The sequence below is a fragment of the Panthera pardus genome, unplaced genomic scaffold, assembly GCF_024362965.1.
Source record: "Panthera pardus isolate Hobbes unplaced genomic scaffold, ASM2436296v1 HiC_scaffold_15, whole genome shotgun sequence".
NCBI classification, from domain to species: domain Eukaryota; kingdom Metazoa; phylum Chordata; class Mammalia; order Carnivora; family Felidae; genus Panthera; species Panthera pardus.
In genome coordinates, this window is record NW_026526710.1 from 4,108,908 (window position 1) to 4,135,503 (window position 26,596).

The 26,596-nt window shown below is 37.2% G+C and overlaps 1 protein-coding gene across 14 annotated transcripts in view; it reads right to left on the minus strand.

Moving 5' to 3' along the window:
* Window positions 1–26,596, minus strand: part of ATXN2 (ataxin 2) — a 146,269-nt gene that overhangs the window by 36,137 nt on the left and 83,536 nt on the right. For 10 of the 14 annotated variants that reach the window (XR_008422119.1, XR_008422118.1, XR_008422115.1 and 7 more), the window contains 7 exons: window positions 22,404–22,708; window positions 21,171–21,234; window positions 19,936–20,088; window positions 19,488–19,554; window positions 5,820–6,004; window positions 5,377–5,509; window positions 1,721–1,774 (listed from right to left, as the gene is read on the minus strand). Coding sequence is in view for 9 of the 14 variants with exons in the window: in XM_053902026.1 (XP_053758001.1) it covers window positions 1,721–1,774; window positions 5,377–5,509; window positions 5,820–6,004; window positions 19,488–19,554; window positions 19,936–20,088; window positions 21,171–21,234; window positions 22,404–22,708 (961 nt within the window). In the remaining 5 variants the exon portion in view is untranslated. The remainder of the gene's footprint in view (window positions 1–1,720; window positions 1,775–5,376; window positions 5,510–5,819; window positions 6,005–19,487; window positions 19,555–19,935; window positions 20,089–21,170; window positions 21,235–22,403; window positions 22,709–26,596) is intronic. The other 4 variants (XM_053902023.1, XM_019467441.2, XM_053902025.1 and 1 more) reach the window with 3 other exon arrangements.

A 26,596-nucleotide genomic window follows, 5' to 3' on the forward strand; every position in this document is an offset into this window, starting at 1 on the left:
TCATGAAATCTGGATTAATGCAGGCTAATCAAAGAAGTATTGCTTTTTTTGGGTCAGACCTGGTCCAAAAGTTCCTCACTCATTGTGTTCCTTGATACAAATGTTTACAACTCTAAATACGTGACTTGTCAAATCCTCATAACATTAACCACATTCTAAAAGTTGTTTCCTAAGCCATGATCTTACTGAAGCCAGTTCAGTCAATAATGTTGTGCCTTTAATTTGTAACTAGGTTTTGTCATTTTGACCTTGGATGCACAAGTCATGAGAGATCACCAGCACTGCAACACTAAAAATGAAAACAAAACTCTTAAAAAGGGGTAAAATGCAACTAGACCAAACCATGGCAAAATGGCTTGTGGGGAGGGGGTGGTACAAGCAGCAACTTAAATTATAAATAGCAGCCCCACTGTTAGCTTCTTTTAAGAACTAATAATTCCTCTTAAGGGAAGTTATACTAAGGCAGTTAATACTTAGGTGTGATGATTAAGAAACTTTTAGCTACTTACCAGGAAACTGACTCCAAAATTATTAAACAGAGACAGTAAGATGGTGAGGATAACTACATTTGAGACCTCAAATTGAGTACATAATAAAATTAATTACTGAAACTGTTTTTTACATACTATATCACATACAAAATTTCCCTTTAATGGTACAGATATACAGCAAGACTCCTTTTTAAAGAGCATCTATTAAAGGATTAAATTTGTTAACAATTCCTAGCACCAAATAAATAACAAGTACACACTTATTTTTGGATACCAAGTCATGGCATAGTTAATGAAAGCTTAAGTCAAAATGTTTTCTCAACACTTTTTAAAATCTGGCATTTAGTAAATTCAGGCATTAAGTCTTTCTAAAGTAACCCAAAATTTAGTATCTAAAATTTTAGTATTTAATATCCCTTAGAATATAATATTGCACATAAAGTTACTCATTACTGGCATACACTTCTGAAGGACTTCTGCAAATTAGTACCTTTCCTATCCAAATACCAAAAGTCCACGACTAGCCTTACTTAAAAACTGCCCTACAAAATAAATTAGGATGTACCCTACACGTTCATTTCCAAAAGAGAGCCCTGCCCAGACTTTCTCCATTTAGGAGCCATCGTTTATTTACCTTTTCACTGGTAGTGAGAGGGGCCAGTGCTGCCAAACAGAATCAAGCAGCTAGGTCATGCTTTCCTGGTGAAGCTCAAAACATCCTGGGTGTCTACCACTTGAGTATTTTAAACCTTCAGTCATGCAAAGACTGAAAAGACAGAAATGTTTCTTCCCTAAATTTTCAAACCTATTCAATTAAAAATCCTTATAAGGATAAATTTCTTCTAGCCAGGATACTGAAAAAGCCTAATATTTTAAGCTTTTTATACTAAGTTTGTGGCTTGGTTGAAAAAAAAGGGAAAAAAAATGCATTTCTGGAGAAGTTTCTCTGAACAAGGAAAATATTAGGCATTTCCAAAACAGTCACATGTTTGCTTGGTATGCAAAAATTAATTTCTGAAGCAACTCAATTTTTTAATTAACTCCAGCTTTCTTAAGCTGGGTTATATTTCCTTTTTTTAAAACTCTGAATTATTTACAAATATACATTATTTTCAATGATTTTGTCTGGCACAAGGAAAATACTGCTCAACAAGTCTACTCCCTTAACATGTATTCTTTAAAAAGTGTTTTACTGTTCAATAAAAATTAGTATAAAAAACCCAACTCACTGGCAAAGTAGAAAGAAGGGCTTGTCTCCTTGTTGTATGGTAATTTGGGGCATGCTGAATTTGGGAAATAGAAAGGTAAATTAGCCTTTTGAGGTGTGCATTTTCCTAATTTTCTGGAAAGGTTGACATATTTATAAATTTCTTTTTGTATTCATGCATAAATCATTTTTCTTATTTTACAAGAGATGACAAGTACTTTAAACATTGCTACAAAATTAAACAAGATAGGGCTGAACCAAGAAACATTTTTCTTCTGTATTGATATGCTGAGTTCCACATGCTGACTTGTTTAAATGAATAAAATCATCTAATCGAAAGACCAACATGGCATTCCACTGAATAACCTTAATATAAATAATGTACGAAAATAAGAGAGTATTTACCAAGTTTAATTCAAAAGACTCAAACAGATTTGTAAATCATTATTAATAAAAACATCATTATTCTGTAAGATATTTATCAGGCATCTGGAAGTGAATCCCAAAACTTAAGAAAAAATAGTTATTATTAAACATGGGTGTGATATCATTCCTTATTAAAATGTTTACATAAATGGGGTGTAGGTACACTTGGAAGGATATGCACCAGAATGTTAACAGGTAATTATCAGGTGGAGGGATAACAGGTGCATTCTCAATCTTTTTGCCTCATGTATTTTCTAATTTATCTGCATTAAACTACCAAAAACAAACTCAAAAAGGATTCTGGATCTAACTCTTCTTGATGGCTCTAGTTGGTAGAGAAAGTTTCATTACTATTTCTGAAAGGGAAAATGCCACTGCCCTAAAAGAAAATTAAGTTAATTACAAGACAAGATGTTAAAGAAACAAAAAGGAACTTCTTTCGTTACTCCTAAGAAAAACTTCTTAGGAGGGATGGGGCAATGATGAAAGTTAGATTAAGGTCAAAGAGATGAAGTTTTTGCAATCAAAATCCTTTCTAAGATAGCTAGAAAGAGAACAAGGTCAACAACTACTTAGAATGTATGATAACTCCTAACAATGTAACTGTTCAGTAATCTGTCGGCATACCAACCATCTGAAGATAACAATCAGTCTTTAGTCATTACTGTCCTTTCTATTCTCAAAGCCTTTTGCTATGGCCATCCAATTGGTAAGTGACAAAAAGGTGACACAGAACTGTTGCCAACATCTCGGTGCATATTCTTTTGTTTGCATAAAAATTTGAAAATGTTTAGATAGAACAGATCTTAACAATAAACATAATTCATACTAAAAACATTTGGTTCCTTTGGGAATATGAAATATAAACTGCTCGAGGGGTATGAGAGTAAAATTAGCATTTCTAAGCAACAGATACATCTTAAGTTTAAAATAATGTACTCTGAAAACATATCTATGTGTCTTTATCTGGCATAATTAAGATTTGGAAGATCTAAAATAACTGAAATAATTATTGAAGAATTAATGAATTTGCTTTAGTAGATTAAATTATGGCTTATACTTCATTTCCTACTGTTCTTTTTAGAGTATGGAGTACCCAAATGAGAACCCTGAGTAACCAGCAACAATCATATGAAATCCAGAGCTTCACCCCAACCTGTCCCCTCATCAACAGACATCAATTAAATACAAGCCATGGAAATTGCAGGAGAGCAGTTCAGATCTGGCTGAGCAACTTTCTCCTGGCATTAAAAAAACTGGTCTTAATGACTAGTTCACTCCAGATTTCACTGGACATTAGGTCTAATGTTTTGTTTGCAGTATTTCTGATTTACCCATATTTCAATTGACTTCAGGGTCCAAGGCCAACTGCTTTTCAAATAGAAAAGTTTTGGGAAGGTAGTTATAAAACCATTAGTGTCTCAAATACAGTGTTTACTGTACAAGCGATTTCAAACCAACGAACATTCATCCAAAAGGAAAAACCAGATGCTGGCAGTGAGTGAACACATTGAGGAGAAAGATTCTTCTCAACATCACAGTATTACTACAATGTCTCAAAAGCATGGGTACACAGACAGTTGTTCTCTAAAAGCAATGGAAATTTTAGTTCAAAAGTTTTAGATCTTATTCAAAGGGGAATATGCCAGAAAATGGGAGGAGAGAAATGTTTTCTCCACTTGTTAAATCATGATGTATTTATCAGAAATATATAAAAAAATCATAATGAACTTTTCACCTAAGCCTTTAGCAAACCAGAAAATTGTTGAAATATATACAAATTGCATAAAAGCGTACATGATGAGTCAATGGTGTCTTTTTATACATATTTAGTCCTGGTTAAGACAAGCCAATGACAAGCAATCATAACCAAAATCAGTGTGTTGATATACTTTTCAATTAAATTGTGAATGGGTTTCTTGTAAGAAAGTTTCCCAAAATGTAGCAATTACCTCATTTTAATTCAAAGAGAATAATCCACACAGGAAGTTTTAAGTGATAATGTGGAAAATTAAGATCAGATTTAAGTTATTTTATAAAAACCATGGCTATGATCATGTAGATTTCCTACCACTGTGAACATATGCAATAGAAGCATGTCTCCAGGAAGTAAGCACGAGCAGGTTATAGGTGACAAGAAGGATGATTCCTGCTGCCTGAGTCCCACCTAGTCTTATGAACCTCTAAAATCAAGTGTCACCTGAAGTTAAAAAGGAGAAAATCTTTATTCTTAGTCATTAAAAAAGTTTTAAAAGGGTTAAGAACTGAAATGGCCATGTAATCACATGTAACTATGATTTCATTCTAAGAGTGGCACACTTTTTATCTGTATGAATGAACTTGAATTTCTCTCCTCACACTCTAAAAATTGAAACGCCAATGGGAAAACCTAACTGACCGCACAGGAGCGCTCAGGAAAGTTCACAACAAAATTTACATCTTAATGAAATCGGCACTAATTTAACGTGATTTTGAAAACTATAATATGGGTCAACTCACTGATTCTATATTACAAGATGTAAGTGGAAATCTTAAATTCTCAACCGTGAAAACCATATTATTTTAGTACCTCAGACACCTAAGTTGACCTGCACAAAGTTCTCCAGCCATAAAACTCAGATGGAGATTTCTGCTTATTATTCTTATATATACCATTTAATTATTTTATATAGGATACTTTTCTTCATTTTACCATTGCTTATGATGACTGTATTTAAAACGTGACTAATGTCTAAGGCATATCTAATGTTAGACTATTCTGACCACTTAAAATACAGCATGAGGCAAAAACATACTTTTTAACATTTTAACATTTGTTAACATTTGTTAAAATGTTAACAAAGAGCAATAAAAATATGTAATGCCAGTAACTTCCAGGGGAAGAAGAGAAGCAGAATGTTTTCTTGCTGGAGAGTGCTTTCATTATGGTAAAACTTTCTTTTGTGCCTTAGGCAGGCCATGCCAAGTGGTGGTAATACTGATGAGGAAGAGGAAGAGGAAGAAGATGGCTTTCTCCACAAAAGATGCTTTCTGTTACACACATCATTACGTTTCAGTTAAACTAAGGAGAAACATCTGAAGACAGAGGAGTTTTAGAAACAGATTTGCCAAAACTTATAGAAATGGGTTCATCTTTTCTTTAGATTCCTGACCCTCAATGGCACAAGTTATTCTTAAAGTATCTTTTCAGAGGTTTAAAACAAATTAAGAATAGTCACACACACTGAAAGAGACAAACAAAAGTCTTCCTACCATACATCGCATGCGTCTGCTCATGAGCCCCGTACTGAGTTGCTGAAGAAGACACTAAACCAGGCTGGGCATGTGCTGGTGGTGCCATCATTCTAGCATTACCCTGTATTACAGGACTATAGACATGAGGATGCTGTGTTCAAACAAAAAATAAAGAGAAAACATTAAACTATCCAATACAGTCAAGCAAATTTTAGTTAGATGTCTTAACTCCATGGTTTCCAGAAACAAGTCTGAGAATCCTAAAACTGTTTTTGGCTATTTCCTTTGAAATACGTTAACACTGATCAGCAATCTTCTATGAAAAAGACCCCCCAAATCCTTAGCTATCTACTTCACCATAACACACAGCACAACTATAAAGGAAAACCCCTTTACCATATTAAAAGTTAGAAGTTATTTAAATGGAACAAAAATGAAGAGTTCGGTCGTATCGGCCTTACCTGAGACTGATAATGTGGCACATGCTGAACAAGAGGCTGATTTGGAAACTGCTGAGGACTATAGGCAACATATTGTGTGGAATAAGCTGGTGGGGTGGCCACAATCGGTGGGCCTGCTGCTGAGGCTGGGTGCATCATGGTGCTCTGATGATGCTGGTCTTGCCGCTGTTGGGGCATATTTGGTACTGCACAAAAGATGACTTAGTATTAGAAAAGAGCATCTCCAGAATCAAACACATGAACATGGTCCACGAGCCTGGGCATGATTGGACCCCCCTGCCTGCCTTTCCAATGCCATGTTATACCATTCCCTCCGCTGCTGCAGCCACTCTGGGCTATTTTCCTGCCACACGTGCTATTAGGCCTCAGTCACAAACACTGATTCTCGAAGCTCAGCTTGGACAACTCTGACTCATCCTTCAGGTGTCAGCCTGAAAGCAACTTCCTCAGAGAGACCCTCTATAATGACCCCCAGATTTGATCAAATCCCTGCATCAGACTCTTACAGCACGATAAAATGTTTCTTTCATACTACTACTCAGATAACCCCTGTCTGATATGCCAAATTATGCCGCTTGCTACAGAAGGGCATTAGACGTATACAAAGAAAAACAATAGTTCACAAAAGCCAGTATAGAGCCAATACTAATCTTAACTCCATCTTAACTTCCTACCACTGAATTCTTACACAATTTCTTGCTTTCTCAAAACACAGCATCACATGCTATCACGTAGCAGATTTCTAAATAGCTCTTTTTTAAAAAATGTTTTTCGTCTTTTATTATTCCACCCAGATTTCTGCCTATGGTCCTCCTCCTGTTAAAATTCTAGTTAAGAATTCAACTCATGGGGTGCCTCGGTGGTTCAGTCAGTAGCGAATGTGATTCTTAGGGTGTGAATTTGGATCCCACATGGGTGCAGAAATTACTAAAAAAAAAAAAAAAAAAAAAAAAAAAGAAGAACAATTCAGCTCAACTGTCGTCTCCTTTGTAGTATCTTTCCCAGTTTGCCCAAAAGAGCTGGCTGCATGTTTTGTGTATCTTTCCCTTGCATGTCTATTGTAACACTGATTGCTGTCTGTGATGGGTTTATGGAGTGATGTTAACAAAGCCACTTGAGGGAAGAATCACGAACCACTGCCCACAACAAGGTATGAGGCACAAAGAAGGTATAACTTGGCATCTTCATAAAATCACCAGAATTATACAAGTAACTACTAGTTTAGTGACAAAACTTGCTTTTTATCTTAAATATGTGAATTTTCTTAGTATACATTTAGGGGAGCTATATACTGTTTTATCTATTCAGAAAAGCCAATATGAAAATGGGAAAAATGAAGATGGTAATATCTTTCTGAATTTGATCTTCAGAGTCCACATATTTCTTTTTATAAATTTTACTTTATTTTAAAATGTTTTATTTATTTTTTTTTAATTTTTTTTTAACTTTTTTTTTTTTAATTTTTTTTTATTTTTGAGACAGAGAGACAGAGCATGAACAGGGGAGGGGCAGAGAGAGAGAGAGGGAGACACAGAATCTGAAACAGGCTCCAGGCTCTGAGCTGTCAGCACAGAGCCCGACGCGGGGCTTGAACTCACGGACCGTGAGATCATGACCTGAGCCGAAGTCGGACGCTTAACCGACCAAGCCACCCAGGCGCCCCAAAAAATGTTTTATTTATTTTTGAGAGAGAGAGACCATAAACGGGAAAGGAGCGGGGTGGGTGGGACTAGGGAGGGACGGGGGGGTGGGGGGGGGCACAGGGACAGAGAATCCAAAGTGGGTTCCACGCTGTCAGCCTCAAGCCTAATGCAGGGCTCAAATTCGTGAACCACAAGATCATGTCCTGAGTGAGCCAAAGTCGGACGCTCAACTGACTGAGCCACTTAGGCGCCCCTCCACATAATTTTTTTTTAAGTTTATTTATTTTGGGAGAGAGAGAGAGCACACACTCGCAAGTGAGTGGAGAAGGAGAGAGAGAGGGAGAGAGAATCCCAAGCAGGCTCCCCACTGACAGTGCACAGCCTGATGCAGGGATCCATCTCACCAACTGTGAGATCATGACCTGAGCCCAAATCAAGAGTCAGACACTTAACCAACTGAGCCACCGAGGTGCCCTGAGAATACCTGGGGTGTCTGGGTGGCTGTCAGTTGAATGTCCAACTTTGGCTCAGGTCATAACCTCAGGGTTTCAGGAGTTCGAGTCTCACATGGGTTTGATGCTGTCGGCACAGAGCCCACTACAGATCCTCTGATGCTCTGTCTCCCCCTCTGTGCCCCTCCCCTGCTCATGCTCTCCCTCTCAAAACTAAGTAAAACATTAAGAAGAAAAAGCCAGTTCCTTTTAGTAAAGAAAAGCCACCCCAAATTCCTATAACATTTTTATCAAATGAAAGGTTATCTAATTAAATTCACTAACTGAACTGAACCTTTTCACTATTTTTTGATATTTGATTATGACTCTCATATTAAAATTAGAAAGCCAGGCCAGTGTACAGTCTTAAGATTTAAAATTCTAGTTACACATACAGAAAATGTCTGAATACAATCTTTTTTTATTTTTTATGTTTATTATGAGAGACAGAGAGAGAGAGAGACCAACCATGGTAGCAGGGCAGTGGAGGAGGTGCAAAGAGAAGGAGACACAATCTGAATGAAGCAGGCTCCAGGCTCTGAGCTGCCAGCACAGAGGCTGATGCAGGGCTCCAACCTCATGAGCCGTGAGATCATGACCTGAGCCAAAGTCAGACACTTACCCAACTGAGCCACCTAGCCACCCCTACAATCTTTAAACATAAAAAATTCAATTATACAAAACTAAATCCTCCCTTCCACCGTCTGCATACCATTTTCTTCGCTAATAGCAACCACTATCCTACTCATTTGCACATACGCATATGTATTTATACAGACATATACCTGGGTCTACAGTGTATATATTTTCCTTAAATTTAATCTACCTTAATATTAAATGATACCTGGGTGGCTTAGTCAGTTAAGTGTCCAACTCTTGAGTTCGGCTCAGGTCATGATCTCACGGTTCGTGAGTTCAAGCCCCCCAATGGGCTCTGCACTCATAGCACAGAATCTGCTTGGGATCCTGTCTCTCTCTCTCTCTCTCTGCCCCTCTCCCACTTGCTCTTGCTCTCTCTAAAAAAGATAGTAATGGAAATTCATACTCTGGATAGCAAAAAATAATTGCTAATTTTCAAAGGAGCAAATAATGGCACTATTAACTATGATTTTTAAAACAAAGAGTCTGTAACTCTTAAATATACACACTGAAATATTGATAGGTGAAATTATATGATGTCTAGGATTGCTGCAAAATAATCCGGTGAAGGCAGGGTGTAAGACAGTGAGGCTATGAATGACCATCACTGGTTGTGAGCTGATAAAGCCTTTCAAAAATGTTTGTAATAGACAGTTAGCCCAACATGAAATAATTTTTTAAAAATGACTAAAAGATGATAAACAAATGCAACTTGTAAACCTCATTTGGATCTTAACTGGAACAAATTAATTGTAAAAATATACATATATTTTAAAGATACCTAGAGAAATTTGAGGATATCAGGGAAGAACTGTTCATTCTATTTAGGGGTGATAATGGTACTTACAGGTGTTTTATTGTTTTAAGAGCCCTAATATTTCCAGAAAAATGAATTATTTACAGATAAAATGATATATCTAAGACATGCTTCAAAATAATCTAAAAGGGAAGGGATGTTACAGGTGAAACAAAATTGTCCTTGAGTGTATGATTTTCAAAAGTACTTGTATACTACTGTACTATTCTAACTGCTATATATATATTTTTTAATTTTCAATAAATAGGTTTTTAAAAAACTTATTTATTTTATTTTTTTTTAGTAGTCAAGATATGTATGAAGCTCAAAAATAAAGAAGAAAACCTGGGAGTGGCTGGATGAAAAAGTAGTCCTATTGGAGATAAGCACTCTAATAGAACAGAACAAAAAACCCCAGAAATAGACTCAACTGCACATGGGCCCTTAATATATGATAAAAAATAGCATTTCATATCAATTTGATCTCTGGCCATAATGGAATTTAAAATTCAAAAACAGAAATACATCTGGAAATATTCAAATATTTGGAAATTTCAACACAATGCCAAATAACCCACTGGTCAAAAAAGAAATTATAAGACAAAAAATATTCTGAATTGAGTAAAAATGAAAATACAACATAGTAAGTTTTGGGGATGCAGCTAAGACAATGGTTAGAAATCTGTGGCTTTAAATACTTCTATTAGAAAAGAAAGTTTGAAAATCACCAACTGAAGCGACCACCCTAAGAAACTAGAAAAACTGCAAATTAAATCCAAAGAAAGCAAAAGAAATTAAGTGATAAAAAGCAAAAATAAACAAAATAGAAAATATAGAAAAAGCAATGAAACTAGAAGTGGTTCTCGGAAAAAATCAAGGAGTCTCTAGCGAGACTGATCAAGAAAAAAAGGGAGAGAAACAAATTATTAGCACCAGAAATGAAATACAGAGCATCATTACAGAGACTACAGGCATTAAAAAAATAAAGAAGGGGCGCCGGGGTGGCTCAGTCAGTTAAGCGTCCAACTTCAGCTCAGGTCATGATCTCGCGGTCCGTGAGTTCAAGCCCCATGTCAGACTGTGTGCTAATAGCTCGGAGCCCGGAGCCTGCTTCGGATTCTGTGTCTCCCTCTCTATCTGCGCCCCACCCCCACTCACATTCTGTCTCTCTCTCTCTCTCAAAAATACATAAACGTTAAAAAAATAATAAAATGAAATAAAAATTATGACAACTTTAGGCTACTACATTGGTAAGTTAGACAAAGGGCCACAATTAACTGGATAACAAAACGGTACAAAGACATTACAAAGTAATGCAAACTACAGATCAATATCCCCTAAAAGCATAGGTGAAAAACCTCCTAAACAAAACACTATCAAGTCAAATCCAGGAATGTGTAAAAAGGATGATACACTATGACTAATGTAAGTGGGATGCCAGGAACGCAAAGCTGGTTCAATTCACAAATAAATGTAATTCTTCAAAATAACAGCAAATCAGAAAAACTATATGATCATCGATCATCATAACAAAGTATTTAACAGAAGTCAATAACCAACCATTCATGATAAAAAAAAAAAACAAAAAACACCTCAGCAACTTAGGAATCGAAACCACACCTAACTGTATGCAGGCATTCCTCAGAGATATCTAGGTTTGGTTCCAGACCACTTCAATAAAGTGAGTATCACAACAAAGTGAGTCAAGTGTGTTTTCTCATTTCCCATCGTTCTACAAGTTATGTTTACACCATACTATAGCCTGTAAGTGCAAAACAGCATTGTCTACAAAACACAACATGCATACATTAAAAAATACTTGATTCCTAAAAAATGCCAACCATCATCTCAGCTTTCAGTGAGTTTGTAATCACTAATCACAGATCATATATATATATGTATGTGTAAATATATATATGTGTGTGTGTATATATATGTATATAAAACAAATAATGTAAACATTTAAAATAATGAGAATTACCAAAATATGACACAGAGACAAATGCTGAGCAAACGCTGTGGGAAAAATGAAGTCAACAGACTTAGACTTGCCTGACAAAGAGTTGCCACAAAACTTCACTTTATTTAAAAAAATAAATAAAAGGCAGTATCTGTGGAATGTAATAAAAGGGAGTATGCCTGTACCTAACAGTGTAAGATAATAATAACAGTGTAAGTAAGAACTTAGGATGAGTTCTTTATCCTAAGAACAGGAACATGGTAAGGATCACGTCACTTCTAGTCAGTAATGTATTAGAAGACTTAGCTAGTACAATAAAGCAAGAAAAAGATACAGTGATTAGATTATGATGGTGTACACAGAAAATTCTAAGTCTAAAAAAAGCTACTAGAGGGGTGCCTGGGTGGCTCAGTCAGCTAAGTGCCCAACTTTGGCTCAGGTCATGATCTCATGGTTCATGGGTTTGAGCCCCGCACTGGGCTCTGTGCTGACAGCTCAGAACCTGAAGCCTGCTTCCTGCTTCAGATTCTGTGTCTCCCTCTCTCTGCCCTTCCCCCACTCGTGCACTCCATCTCGGTCTCAAAATAAATAAACCGACAAACATTTTTAAAAAGCTATAGAAACAATAAATGTGTTTAGCGAAGTGGTAAGACAAGACACAAGCTCAATATTAAAAAATCAAGTGTATCTCTATATACTTGGTAAACAGTGTTAAAAAATTTTAAAACACTGAAACAATAGCATAAAAATATGAAATACTAAGTGATAAATTTAAGAAAATATATGCAAAACTTATACAATGAAAAAGACTACAAAACACTGGTGAAACTGAAGATCTAAATAAATGGAGAGATATACCATGTTTCTGAACAGGAAAATTCAATATTGTTAAAGGGGGACACAATTCCCCTACAAACTGATCTTCAGATACAATGCATAATTCCAAACTGGTTCTAAAATTTATTTGATAATACAAAGAACCTAGGGTACCTAAAACAAGTTTAACAAATAAAACCGGAGCACCTACATGAATTGATTTTAAAATTTATTATAAAGTAACAGTAATCAAGAAAGTGAATACTAGCATGAGGATAGACACACGGATCAATACAATAAAAATTAGTTCAGCAACAGACCACATATATATGGTCAACTGAATTCTGTGAAAATGCAGAGATAATAAGTAAGACAGAGGCTAGTGCTGAGAAAACTGAATATATGCATATACACATATGGGGAAAAAATGAACTTCAACATAACCTCAAGCCCTACACAAAAATTAATTTCAGATTGATCATATACCTAATTTTGGAAAAGATAAAACATATTAAACTTCTAGAAGAAAACATAAAAATATTCACAATCTAGGGCAGGCAAAGAGTTCTCAGTAATGACACAAAAAAGTATGAGTGATAAGAGAAGAACTTGATAAATGGGACTTCATCAAATTTAACACCAGCTCTTCAAATGAAAATCTGGCTAAAAGCAAGCCACAGACTGGGAGAAAATATTTGTAACACCCATTTCTGATAAAAGACAATTATTAGTAGGAAAAGAAACCCAATGTGAACAAAGGGAAAAAATTTGAACAGACACTTTTGCAAAAACTGACAGTCAATTAATGCATGAAAAAATTGCCCATGATCAGTAATCATTAAGGAAACACACTCTACAACCACAATGAGACACCACAACACACCCACTAGACTGGCCAGAATTAAAAAGAGATAATACCAAGTGTTGGCAAGAATGTAAAATATTTATAACTCTCACACAGCTGATCAGTTGGAATGTAAAATGATACAATCACTTTGGAAAACAACTGATCAGTTTCTTATTAATTTAAAATTGTACTTACCATACAACTCAAAAACCCCCATTCTAGGTGTTTAAGAAATGAAAGCAAATACTTATACAAACACCAGTACACAAATGCTCTTACAGCATGTTTATTCGTAATAGCCCAAAACTGGAAATAACCAAAATATTTATCAAACCTGTAACAAGTAAATTATAGTTTAATCATCAAAATGGAATGCTACTCAGCAATAAAAAAGAACTGATACAGGTGACAACATGAAATATTTTCAAATTATTATGCTGTTTAAACCAGATGCAAAAAACTATATACTATATAATTCCATTTTTAAAAAAAATTCTAGAAAAGTCAAATCTAATCTATAGTAAGAGAAAGCAGGTCAATGGTTGCCTGAAGCCAGGGGTAGGTGAGTAGAGTTTGACAAAGAACAGACACAAAGCACAATCATTACACCTTGGTTGATGAGGCAATAACACATGGCTGCGAGTAAATACAAATTCATCAAAATGTACACTTCAAAGGAATACATTTTATTGTATGCAAATTATAGAAAACAACTAATTTAAAAAATCTGGATAGCCATTTGGATTAAGATTAACTAGATTCCTCTTATACAGTATACACGATGACTTCCAAATAGATGAGAGATTTAAATGTTAAGAAAAGGAATCTGTACGCATTCTGAAAGAAAATGCGTATAATTTCTTTCACTACATGAGTGGGGAAAATATTAAAAACTATGAACCAAAAAATTCGAAGGTAAATCTCAGGAGAAAATTAGAAGACTTTTAAGGAAAAAAAAAAAACATGAGAAAATCTTTGCAACCTTGGAGTATGCAAATTCAGGAAACCAAAGCATAAGCATACAAGAAAAACTGAAATAATGGTCTGCAAAATTTAAAACTTCTGTTCTTCCAAAGACATTTAAGAAAATAAGCCACAGACTACCAAAAAAAAAAAAAAAAAAAAAAAAAGGTTTGAAATACACACATCAGAAAAAGGACCTGTATCTATCCATACTAATTCAATAGGACAACCAACCAATATAAAAAGGAAAAAAAAAAAAAGAATGAGAAAAGCCTGATACACAAATATACAGTAATTTCTATGGAATAGATCTTAAAACAAAAAACCCCACAAGTGCAGAACAGTACATATAGTATGCTTCCTTTTTTACATGATGGAAGAAAAATGTTAACACAAAGATGCCATAACAATTTATTTTATTATTTTTAAAGTTTATTAGAGAGAGACAGAGACAGACAGAGAGAGAGAGAGAGAGAGAGAGAGAGAGAGAGAGAGACAGAACACGCAAGCATGAGCGTGCATGAGTGGGAGAGGGGCAGAGAGAAACCCAAGCAGGCTCTGTGCTGTCAGCACGGAGCCCAACGTGGCACTCACACTCACGAACTGTGAGATCATGACCTGAGCCAAAATCAAGAGTTGGACACTTAACCAACTGAGCCACCCAGGTGCCCCGTCATGACAATTTAATGAGGACATAGTCTTTTCAACAAATGGTGCTGGGGTATGTGGAAAACCACATGCAAAAGAATGAATTTGGATCCCTATCCCCATACCATGCACAAAAATTAACTCAGAATGGGGCACTCGGTTGGCTCGGTAGGAAGAGCAGGTGACTCTTGATCTCGGGGTCAGGAGTTTGAGCCCCATGTTGGAGTTAGAGATCACTTAAACGAATAAAACTTTAAAAAAATTAACTCAGAATGGATTATCAATCTAATAAATGTTGCAGCCAAACTATAAAACTCTTTATAAGTCACAGTAAATCTTTGTGACTTTGGTTCAGACAATGGTTTTTCCTTAGATATAACACCAAAAGCATAAGCCACAACAATAAAAACACAAATGAATTTGCATCAAAATTAAAAACTTCTGTGCTTACAGGGTGCTTCTGGTGCTTGGGATTCTCTTTTTCCTTTCTCTGCCCTTTCCTGCTCACATGCTCACACATGTATGCTCTCTTTGTGTGTCTCTCTCAAAATAAAATAAACTTAAAAAAAATACCAGGGGTGCCCAGGTGGCTCTGTCTCAGTTGGCTGAGAGTCCGACTTCAATTCAGGTCATGATCTCACATTTGGTGAGTTTGAGCCCCGCATCGGTTCACTGCTGTCAGCACAGAGCCAGCTTCGGATCCTCTGTCCCCACCTCTTTCTGCCTCTCCCCCGCTCATTCAATATCTCTCTCTCTCTCTAAACAATAAATACACATTTAAAAAGTAAAAAATAAAACGAAACTTTTGTGCTACAAAGGACACCATGAAGCAATTTTTAAAACTCTCATCAAATGGAAGTATTTGTAAATACTTTATCTGATAAAGGGTTTGTATACAGAGAGTATAAAGAACATCTACAATTCAATAATTAAAAGACAAATAACCGAGTTAAAAATTAGGTCAGGAATCTGAATAGACATTTTTCTACAGCGATATGCAAATAGCTGATAGGCACACAGAAAGATGCTCAATACCATCAGTCATTAGGGAAATACAAATTAAAACCATGATGAGATACTTTATAACCACTGCGATAGATATAACCAAAAAGACAATAGCAAGTATTGGCAACAATGTGGAGAAACTGGGATCCTTGTACACTAATGATAGAAATATAAAATGATGCATACACTCCAACACAGTAATTTCACTCCAGGAGAAATAAAAACATAAGTCTACACAAAAACTTGCACACAAATGGTCACGGCAGCATTACTCATAAGACTCAAAAGTGGCAGCAACCCAAAGAGGAATCAACTGATGAACGGATAAATAAGATGTGGTATATCCACACAATGGAATAGTATTTATCCATAAAAAGGAATGAAGTACTGATAAAGCTCCAACATGGATGAATTTTGAAAACATTTCACGAAGTAAAAGAAACAAGGCAGAAAAGCCTACATACAACATGTTTTCCCTCATACGAAATATCCAGAATAGGCAAATCTATAGAGAAAGCAAGCATATTATGCCTAGGGTATGAGAGTGTATATGCATGGGGAGGGGGAGGGGTAACTGCTAAAAGGTACAGGATTTCTTACTGGAGTGATAAAGTGATGGTCTTTTTTTTTCTTTTTAAAAGTAATCTCTACAACCAATGTAAGTAAGGCTCAAACTCACAACTCCAAGATCAAGAGTCAATGCTCCACCAAGTGAGCCAGCCAGGTACCCCAAAAATGTTCTAAAATGTGCTGTAGCAATGACTGGACAACTCTCATACGCTGAATACCACTAAACTGTGTACTTCAATGGGATGGATTTTATGGCATGTGAATTATATTTAAATAAAACGATTTTAAAAATATATATTTATAGAAAATGAATATTCACAAAATAAACACTGTGAGGACAAACAAAATAATTTTAAACGATCATCTGCTGATGATAAAAAAAAAATGATGCACCTACTAGAACAGAAGTGATTAGAGAAAGTACAAGTGGAAGAGACTGGGCTGGAAGCAAGACTTCTCCGAATGATCTCTTTATGTCATTCCACTCTGCAATCTTACAAATATTTTGCATATGCATAAAATTAAAATAATCAAAAAGCTATCCCTGACAAATGAAAACAAGTCCAATCAGATTGGTCTATCGATGTATCAAACCACTGACATGACTCAGTAACTCTGGAAGACAGTATTTTGGAAGTAGCAAAGACACCAACAGTTTCTCACTCAGAAAACTGGCACTTACACAATTCTTAATGAAACAGATAGTAAGGAGAAGTTAGACAACAAATATTTAAAGACTATTTTATACACATTATAGTAAAATGAAACAGGCTCACCAAGATGGGCCCCTGTGATCCTGCCTCCTGGTATTCACACCCCTGTGTAGTCCCCTTCTACTGTTCCAGGTTGGCTTTGTGTAATCTACAGCATACTGCAGAAGTTATGTCACTTCCAAGATTAGGTTGTAAAACACACTGCAGCTTCCACTTAGATCAATTTCTCTCTGAATACTCATTTTGGGAGAAGCCAGCTGCCACGTTATGACCAGCACTATCCTGTCAACAACTCTGAATCTGGAAGTAGATTGTCCAGCCTCATTTAACCCTTCATATACTACAGTTCTAACCAACAGCTTGGCTGCAATTTCTTAAGAGACTCTGACGCAGAACCACCCAGTTAAACCACTCCTGAATTTCTGACCCTCCTGAGATAATTTACGTTTATTGTTTTAGGCAGCTAAGCCCTGTGATAATTTGTTAAAAGATAGATAAAAAGATAGGATTGGGCTATCACCACCTGAGCCCTTAATTTTACCAATACTCAGAATAAGACCAATATTGTGGACCTCCTGAATGATCTAATATAAAGCACTGATAATCATCTTAAATATTCTTACCTCTCTCCTACAAAAAAGTTAAACCTGAACTGAAGTACTCAATGCCATCACAAGGAGTAGAGACACAAATCTAGAATACGGGACATTCCTACATAACAACTGGTTCCTGCCACAAAGCAGTAACAGGAGAACAAAGAGAAAAGGAACTACAAAGACATGTAATAAATGTAATAATTTATAGATCAGGGGCATCTGGGTGGCTCAGTCGGTTAAGCGTCCGACTTTGGCTCAGGTCACGATCTCACTGTTCGTGGGTTCAAGCCCCGTGTCGGGCTCTGTGCTGACAGCTCAGAGCCTGGAGCCTACTTCAGTTTCTGTGTCTGTCTGTCTGTCTGTCTGTCTCTCTCTCTCTCTCTCTCTGCGCCCCTCCCCCACTCATACTCTGTTTCTCTCAAAAATAAACATTAAAAAAACTTTTTTTAAATAAACAAAATAATGTATAGATCATATTTTGATCCATATTCAAAACAGATCAATTATAAAAAATATTTTTTTAAAAATGTCTATTTGTTTGGGGGTAGGGGTGGGGGTAGAGGCAGAGAGCCCGATTTGGGGCTCGACTTACAAACCAGGAGATCATGACCTAAGCTGAAGTTGGACACTTAACCAACCCAGCGCCCCTAAAAATGTGATTTTTGATCCAATCAGGATAATCGATTAGATAAATTTATTAGATGAAAGGGAATTACTGTTTATTTTATAAAGTGTGATAACACCACTCTGGCCATCTAAGAAAAAAAAGTCCATAATTCAGAAAGATATACACTAAGTACATAGGAATAAAATGGCATGATGTCTGCGATTTACTCTTAATACTTCAGCAACAAAACAAAGCACCCTCAGGTAAATATGGCAAAATCTTGATAATTGCCAAATGTGAATTATGGACAAACCAATTATCCAGTCACTTCCCATCTTCTGAGCATAGCATATGTTTATAGGTGCTGTTCTTGACATGTGCCTGTTCTCCCTTACTAGAAATGACCCTGCCTCCTGAAGATAAAGTGCCTCTCTCACACCAAGAGCCATACTATACTATAATGCCATCTTAAGAAGAGGAAACATCCCTCTACTATGAAGATTCTGATGGTTTCTGAAGTGAGCTGGCCTCCACTCAAAAAGAAATTCTGGATGGGGAGTAGGGGTGGGGGTGGGGAACTGCAGGTTAGTATAAAATTCAAAGGTCAGCCAGATACCATATGTTTTCACTCTTATGTGGATCCTGAGAAACTTAACAGAAACCCATGGGGGAGGGGAAGGGAAAAAAAAAGAGGTTAGAGTGGGAGAGAGCCAAAGCATAAGAGACTCTTAAAAACTGAGAACAAACTGAGGGTTGATGGGGGGTGGAAGGGAGGGGAGGGTGGGTGATGGGTATTGAGGAGGGCACCTTTTGGGATGAGCACTGGGTGTTGTATGGAAACCATTTTGACAATAAATTTCATATACTGAAAAAAAAATTAAAAAAAAAAACTCAAAGGTCAGCAACTTGGTAAAATAATTTAACAAACACTCCTCAAAATTTAACATTGAAAACTTCAGAATTCAATTATTCTTTTCAAAGAATTCTTTTGAACAATCATAACTGATGAGCATTTCTCCTCTCCTAGTTTTGTTCATAAAAATGCATCTTAGGGTGCTTGGGTGGCTTAGTACATTAAGCATCTGACTTCAGCTCAGATTATGATCTCATGGTACATGAGTTCAAGCCCCGCACTGGGCTCTCTGCTGTCAGCAAAGAGCCTGCTTTGGATCTTCTGCCCCTCTGCTGCATGCACACTCTCTCTCTCAAAAATAAATACACATTAAAAAAAAAAATACATCTGAACACCTTAGGCAGTGTTGGGTACCACAAGTCAGCATACAGGCTCATCAAAAGTCAAAGCTGAACCACAAATATTACTTAATTCATGCAGCATGCACACTTACAAGCAAACACAGGCAGGATTATTCTCACCTTTACCTGCTCTATATGTCTTGGCTTGATTCACTGGCATGGGCGTCATAGGTATAGGGTATAAAGGCTTGAGAGAATTAAAAAAAAAAAAAAATGAAAATTAGGCTCTTATGATAGTAAGAATATATTTTACTATTTTCTCTTACTGGTATATTGTTAGAGAGCTAGTTCTGAGGTCTCCTAGTTTGCCAGGAGTCATTAAAAAATAAAATCACACTCACACCTAAAAGGACAAACCCCAAACCAGTAAATCTAAACCATCTTTCTTTCTCACCAGAAAACATTCTCACATTTTATACTAAAAACATACCATGCCATCACATGCCTCCTCTTTTCAAGTATTTTTGTTTCGCCATCACTACCTCAAGTCACCCCATACCTAGAGAGTGCTTGGGGTCAAATAAAAATAACTAGGGAGGGTAAGTGCACGTTAAATTCTAGGACTTACTTGCACGCCTGGGCTCACTGGGACTGGATACATCATATTTGGTGCAAAACAGACAGGCTGAGTATAAACTGGAGCTGGCTGCTGATGACCCACCATAGATGGGCTAGGTTGTGCTTGAGGACGAGGTGAAGTTGGGGTGGTAGAAGGCTTTGGCTACAAAAATAAAAATCAACTATCTTCAGATGAAAAGCTATTATTGCAATCTGAAAACTGATCTTCTCATCTTTCTAAGATCTACTCACTTTAAATTAGTCCCTTTTAATGAAAAAAACTTTAGAAAATAAACTTCCATATGTTTAAAATAAAAGGAAAAAGTTATGTAGGAAATTAAATTTGCCAACTCATTTATTACAATAATTTGCCAACATCATTAATACTACTAAAAATGACAGCTTTTTAAGCACCTAAAAATAAGTGATCCTTAAGGAACTGGAGAAAGTTTTTAACATCTTTTTGAAATTAATTTAAAAAAATTATTTTTAATTGTTTACTTATTTTTGAGAGACAGAGCGTGAGTGGGAGAGGGGTGGAGAGAAAGGGAGACACAGAATACGAAGCAGGCTCCAGGCTCTGAGCTGTCAGCACAGAGCCTGACATGGGGCTCGAACCCATGAGCCGCAAGATCACAACCTGAACCAAAGTTGGACGCTTAACTGACAAAGCCACCCAGGCACCCCTAGAGTTTACTTAATTTTTGAGAGAGAGAGAGAGAGAGAGAGAGAGAGAGAAGAAAGAACAAGAGAGCCATCAGGGGTGGGGCAGAGAGAGAAGGAGAGAGAATCCCAAGCAGGCTCTGCGATGTCAGCGCAGATCCCGATGTTGGGCTCAAACTCACAAACTGAGAGACCATGACCCAATCAAGAGTCAGATGCTTAACCAACTGAGCCACCCAGGTGCCCCCTGGAAAGTGTTTCTAAAAGTAAAGAAATGTCTTCTTACAAATTTAATAGAATAATAGTTCATCGCTAGCCAGCCAGTGAGGAAGATTCAAAGATTTGCCCCAGATCACATCTAACTGATGACAAAACAAAACATGAATCTTTTCCATGGCTCAAAACATGAACCTTTTCCATGGCTCAGAAGTATTCATAAATGACCACAGAAAAAGGAACAGAAACTACAGGTTTTTCAGCATCCTATAACTGACTTTAGATGGCAGGTATGGGGGAAATCCTACTACTACTACATTTATCATTTTCGAGACTAGATTACTTCAAAGAAAGAAACAAACTTACCTGAGAAAAGGAACGAGGGTTAAACTCCTTTGCATTAGGATTCAGTGTTGATTTTCTCACTTGCCTAAACCAGGGGAAAATTAAAAAGGGCCAGTAAAATCTGCATGGAACTTATGTTTCTCTCAAGTCTTCCATACCTGTTTTGTTAAACTGCTGAACATACATTAAACAATTCTTACTGAATCACTAATCCTCTTCATTAAAACATATGCACGAATTCCCCACTCTTTAATCTGATAAGGATCGGCCAAAAAGGGGCAACTAAAAAAAAAAAAGTTAATATATAGTTTTTCTCTCAGAGGCAATCAACAAGTATTTAAACTGGTAAGACAAAATATTCCTAAAAGCAATCCCTAATATATCAATTCTCTAGCACATGGGTTTGTTTGTTTGTTTTTTAAGATTTTATTTTTAAGTAACCTCTGCACCCAACATGGGGCTCAAACTCACAATCCCAAGATCAAGAGTCACACCCTCTGCTGACTGAGCCAGCCAGGTGCCCCCTAGCACGCAGTATTTTCTAATGTGACAAAGCGTTTCCTCCGTGACATGCCTTGGGAAAAATCATGACTCTAAGAAATAAAAACTTTTGCTTCAAATTAAGCAGCAGCACTCTTTTTGATCAACAAGCCGCACTCCAAAAGTTCAGCCATAACTGGACTGTATGGAGACCAGAACAAATGAATTAACAGTGGTTAGCTTGGATTAGGTTCTGAGGCTAGCCCACAAAGATCCATTCAATTGATAATACCCTGAGTGTGCAGAATTAAGTTTATCTTAACAAATCTAACCATTAAGTAAAACACTGTTTATGCTAGAAAACATGCTGAATTCCAAGTAGGGGCACCAGATACTTCTTCCTCTTCTCGGCAGTGACAGTTTCTGGTCTCAGCAGCAGAGCCAGGAGGTGGGTACTGACTAGCGGCCAGGGGACAGAATTCCCAAAAGCCGGTAATTTTTCAACTCCTTGTACATTTACAGAAAAAAAAACTTTCTTAATTTAGTCTAGTTTTTGACCATGGGAAACAAAAATGGGGAAGGCAAAGAGAAGTGCAGAGTGCAAAGACCTGATGTACTTAAGACATCACTGGTTCAGCCCAGCTGTTTGTAACTTGAGGTCCACCTACAAAACAGGTCCAAATGTCCAGACAGATTCTTGAGCTGAAGGGCCCTGTACCCTTTAAGAAACATCTAAGCAAATAACAGGATGTGCTCAATTCGAGGTCTACTCACTCAGCTGCATCTTTCTTCTCCTCTTTATCATCTTTATCTTGTTTGCATCCCGGACTGGAAGTCTGAACCCCTTGGGATGTGACCTCAGGTCCCCTCTTGTGCTCCGCATTACTGAGGACTGAAGGGGAAATGCTGGGACTGCTCGGTTTGCTGCTGCCACTGGTGCAATTGCTGCTGCTATTTTCAACGAAAGAATCCTTAGCATTTGGTTCAATTTTGTCTTTGACCAAATCTCTTGATTTTTCTCCCTCTCTATTTTTGTTTAGCAGTTGATCCATAGATTCAGAAGTAGAACTTGGCTGTAACTAAATAAAGGAAATAATTATGCTTAAATATTTTAAATAACTTTACAATGAATTTTCTCCACGAGTATAAGCAAACTAATATTTGTAAGCTTGAGATATACCGAATAAGGCTTTTTTCATTACTTTAAGAATGTTTTTATTATAAAGCAATAATAGCAGAACACAATGTATATGCAACACAACCATAGTCATCTAAGCACTCCAACGTCCTAAACTCAAAAGTTAAATACTTACTTCCTGCCTTCCCTGTGTCAGAAATTGTGCCTGCTCGGTATGGAAAACATGGAAGAGCTCCTATCCTCGAACAGCCCATCACCTGGGTGAGACCAGATACTTAACAAAATGTGGTAAATGCTATGGGATCCTACAGGAAAAGCAACTTCTAGAAAAAGGTTCTTCAGTGAAAGTCATCGAGTCTAAGGTAGAAAAGATTTGGTGGGGGGGGGGAGGGGGAGGGCGGGGAGTAGTAGTTTGGAAAATGGAATTGTCTAAGCTAAAGAAACAACATGCTTAAAAATCAAAGGGAAGAGAAGAAGACGGCTCCACACTGTGAAACAGAAAAGCACTACTGGCTGAAGCACAAATGCGTGGGTAAAGAAATGGCAAATTCACCGAAGAGGGACAAGATGATAAACGAACTTGAAAGCTACGTTAAGGACTCTAGCTTTTAATTCTCAGGAAAACGAGCAGTCACTGAAGAATTTTAAAGAGGTTTAGTACTGAGCAGATTGGTAGTTCACAAAGATGAACATAGTAGTCTTGCGGAAAATGAAATGGAGGGAGCCAAGTGAGCATATACAGTGACCGTTATGGAGGCTGGACTAAGTCCTGGGCCTGGACTCAAGAAGTAGTGGGCTGGGAAGCCACAAGTAGGTGGATTCAAAGGGACACTGGACTAGACATGTTGGTCAGTTAGACCTTCTACCTTGTAAAGAAAGAAACTGCAAAATACAAGTACCATGAAGAAAAGCAGGAGACAAAAGATGTCAATGAAATAGTTGCTGAGGTTTTTAAGTTTGCCGGCCAGAAGAAAACAATGCTACCACCGTCCCAAGATGATTTAAGATGCCATACTCCAAAGAAAAGAGAGAGAAATAGATGAAGGAAATAACAAGAAAAAAAGAAGGAAAAAGGCACCACCTAAAAAGCTGAAGAGGCAATGAGAATATAAGCAGCCGCTCCAAGCACCAAGAAGGGACTGCAAGGCTGAACAGACACAAACTATGTCTCAAGCCTCGAGACGGGCAAACAAATGTCAAAGTCTCACTCCTGAGGCTTGGCACACAGCATTATGCATCTCAAGCCTCACTGCATCACCAATAGAGTTAGAAAGTCCACAAGCAGCTCAGGGCAAAAGGTGATAGGAACATTATTTGCACCCGGCGGCAATTTAAGCCACAATATAGGCACTTAATGTTTAAGCCGCCATTTGTTCACATAAGTCTTTAGTAGAGGCTACCAACCTAACAGACCACCTGTATACTGCATAAGATTCTCTGAGTATTTATAAGAGTCTCTGAGGCAAAAATAAGACTTCTATTGTCGTATTCGTATAAAGGAAAATCTATCGATAATACTGTGGTTGGACACTGTTCTAAATGATTTACAAACTCATTCATTTAGCTGTTACAACAGACCTATGTGATATAGACACTATTATCACTACCTTACAAATGGGCAAACTAAGGCACAATTCATACTTTTGAGCATTCTGCTGTATTTCCTACCTGCAGTATAGTAAGTAAACCTAAGTGAAAACTGAAGACTTTTTCCCCAAAATTGAACTTTATCTTTTATTGAACTACAATTAATGTATAACGTTGTATTAGTTTCAGACGTACACCATATTCCTTCAATATATGTATATACTGCAAATTCAGTATGTCTAGTTAACAGCCGTGAAGTGCAGTTACAATTTTTTTTCTCTTATGACAAGAACTTTCAAGATTAACTCTTTTAGGGACACCTGGGTGACTCAGTCAATTAAGCGTCCGACTTCAGCTCAGGTCATGATCTTGCAGTTCACGAGTTCGAGCCCCACATCAGGCTCTGTGCTGACAGCTCAGAGCTTAGAGCCTGCTTTGGATTCTGTGTGTGTGTGTGTGTGTGTGTGTGTGTGTGTGTGTGTGTGTGTGCGCGCGCGCGCGCCCCTCCCCCACTCACACTGTCTCTCTCAAAATAAATATTTTTTAAAAAAAAGATCAGCTCTTTTAGCAACTTTCAAATACAATACAGTATTACTGACTGTAGTCACCATACTGAACATTACATCTCCTGATGTAACTGTTATTTTATAACTGGACGTTTGTACCTTTTGACCCCATTCCCCATTTCACTGCCCCCTGGCCTATGGCAACCATCAACCTGTATGAGTTTTTTTTCTTTTCTTTCTTTATGATTTTACACACAAGTGAGATTATGCAATTATCTGTCTTTGTCTGACATTTCACTTAGCATAATGCCCTCAAGGTCCACCCATGGTCATGGCAGATGACAGGATCTCTTTCCTTTATATGGCTGAATACTCTGTTACATAACGTGTATGCATGTGCACATTTGCGTATATGTTATATAAAAATACATGTGTATCTGTGTGTGCTTACATATATACACACACAATTTTCTTTATCCGTGCATCCATCGATGGACACCTAGGTTGCTTCCATGTCTTGACTATGGTAAATAATGCTGCAATGAACATGGGGTGCAGCTATCTTTTTCAGCTAGTATTTTCATTTCCTTGTATAATTACCCAGAAGTGAAATTGCTAGATCATATGGTAGTTCTATTTTTAATTTTTATTTTTGAAGAACTTCTAAACTGTTCTCCTTAGTGGCTGAACCAACTTATGTTTCCACAAAAGGTGCACGTCTTGGTCAGCATTTGTTATCTTCTTATCTTCTTGGCAATAGCCATCCTAAAAGAGTGAGGGGATACTTCATTGTGGTTTTGATTCGCACTTCCCTGGTGACTGGTGGTGAGCACCTGTGCATGGACCTGTTGCCTATCTGTGTCTTCTTTGGAAAAGTGTTTATTTAGACCCTCTGCCATTTTAAAATCAGTTTCCTTGTTCTTTTGCTACTGAGTTGTAGGAATTCTTTATGCATGCTGGATATAAATTCCGTATCAGTTATGTGATTTGCAAATATTTTCTACATGCAGTAGGTTTCCTTTTCATTTTGTTGGTTTCCTTTGCCGTGTGTTATTTTTGCTCTTGTTACTTTTGCTTTTGATGTCAAACCAAAAAATATTGCTGCCCACCACTGCCAATGTAAAGGAGCTTATGGCGAAGTCTTCTAGGAGGTTTTCTGGTTTGTTTGTTTTCACTTATTTTTGAGAGACAGAGAGAGAGCATGAGTCAGGGAGGGACTGAGAGACAGGGAAACACAGAATCTGAAGCAGGCTCCAGGCTCCCAGCTGTCAGCACAGAGCCCGACACGGGGCTCAAACCCACGAAACCGAGAGATCATGACCTGAGCTGAAGTCAGATACTTAACCGACTGAGTCACCCAGGCGCCCCTCTTCCAGGAGTTTTACGTTCAAGTCTTTAATCTATTTTGAATTAATTTTTGGGTATAGTGTTAGACAGTCCAGTCTTCCCAACACCATTTATGGATGAGACTGTCCCTTCCTCATTCTATATTCTTGGCTCCTGTCATAAATTAGTTCACCATATATGCATGGGTTTACTTCTGGGCTCTCTATTTCTATAACTGACCCATATGGCTGTTTTTACATCAGTAACATTCTTTATTACTGCAGCTTTATACATAGTTTGAAATCAGGAATGCCTCCAGGTTTCTTCTTCTTTCTCAAGATTGCTTTGGCCATTTGAAATCTCTTGTAGTAACACGCAATTTTTAGGATTGTTTATTCTGTTTCTGTGAA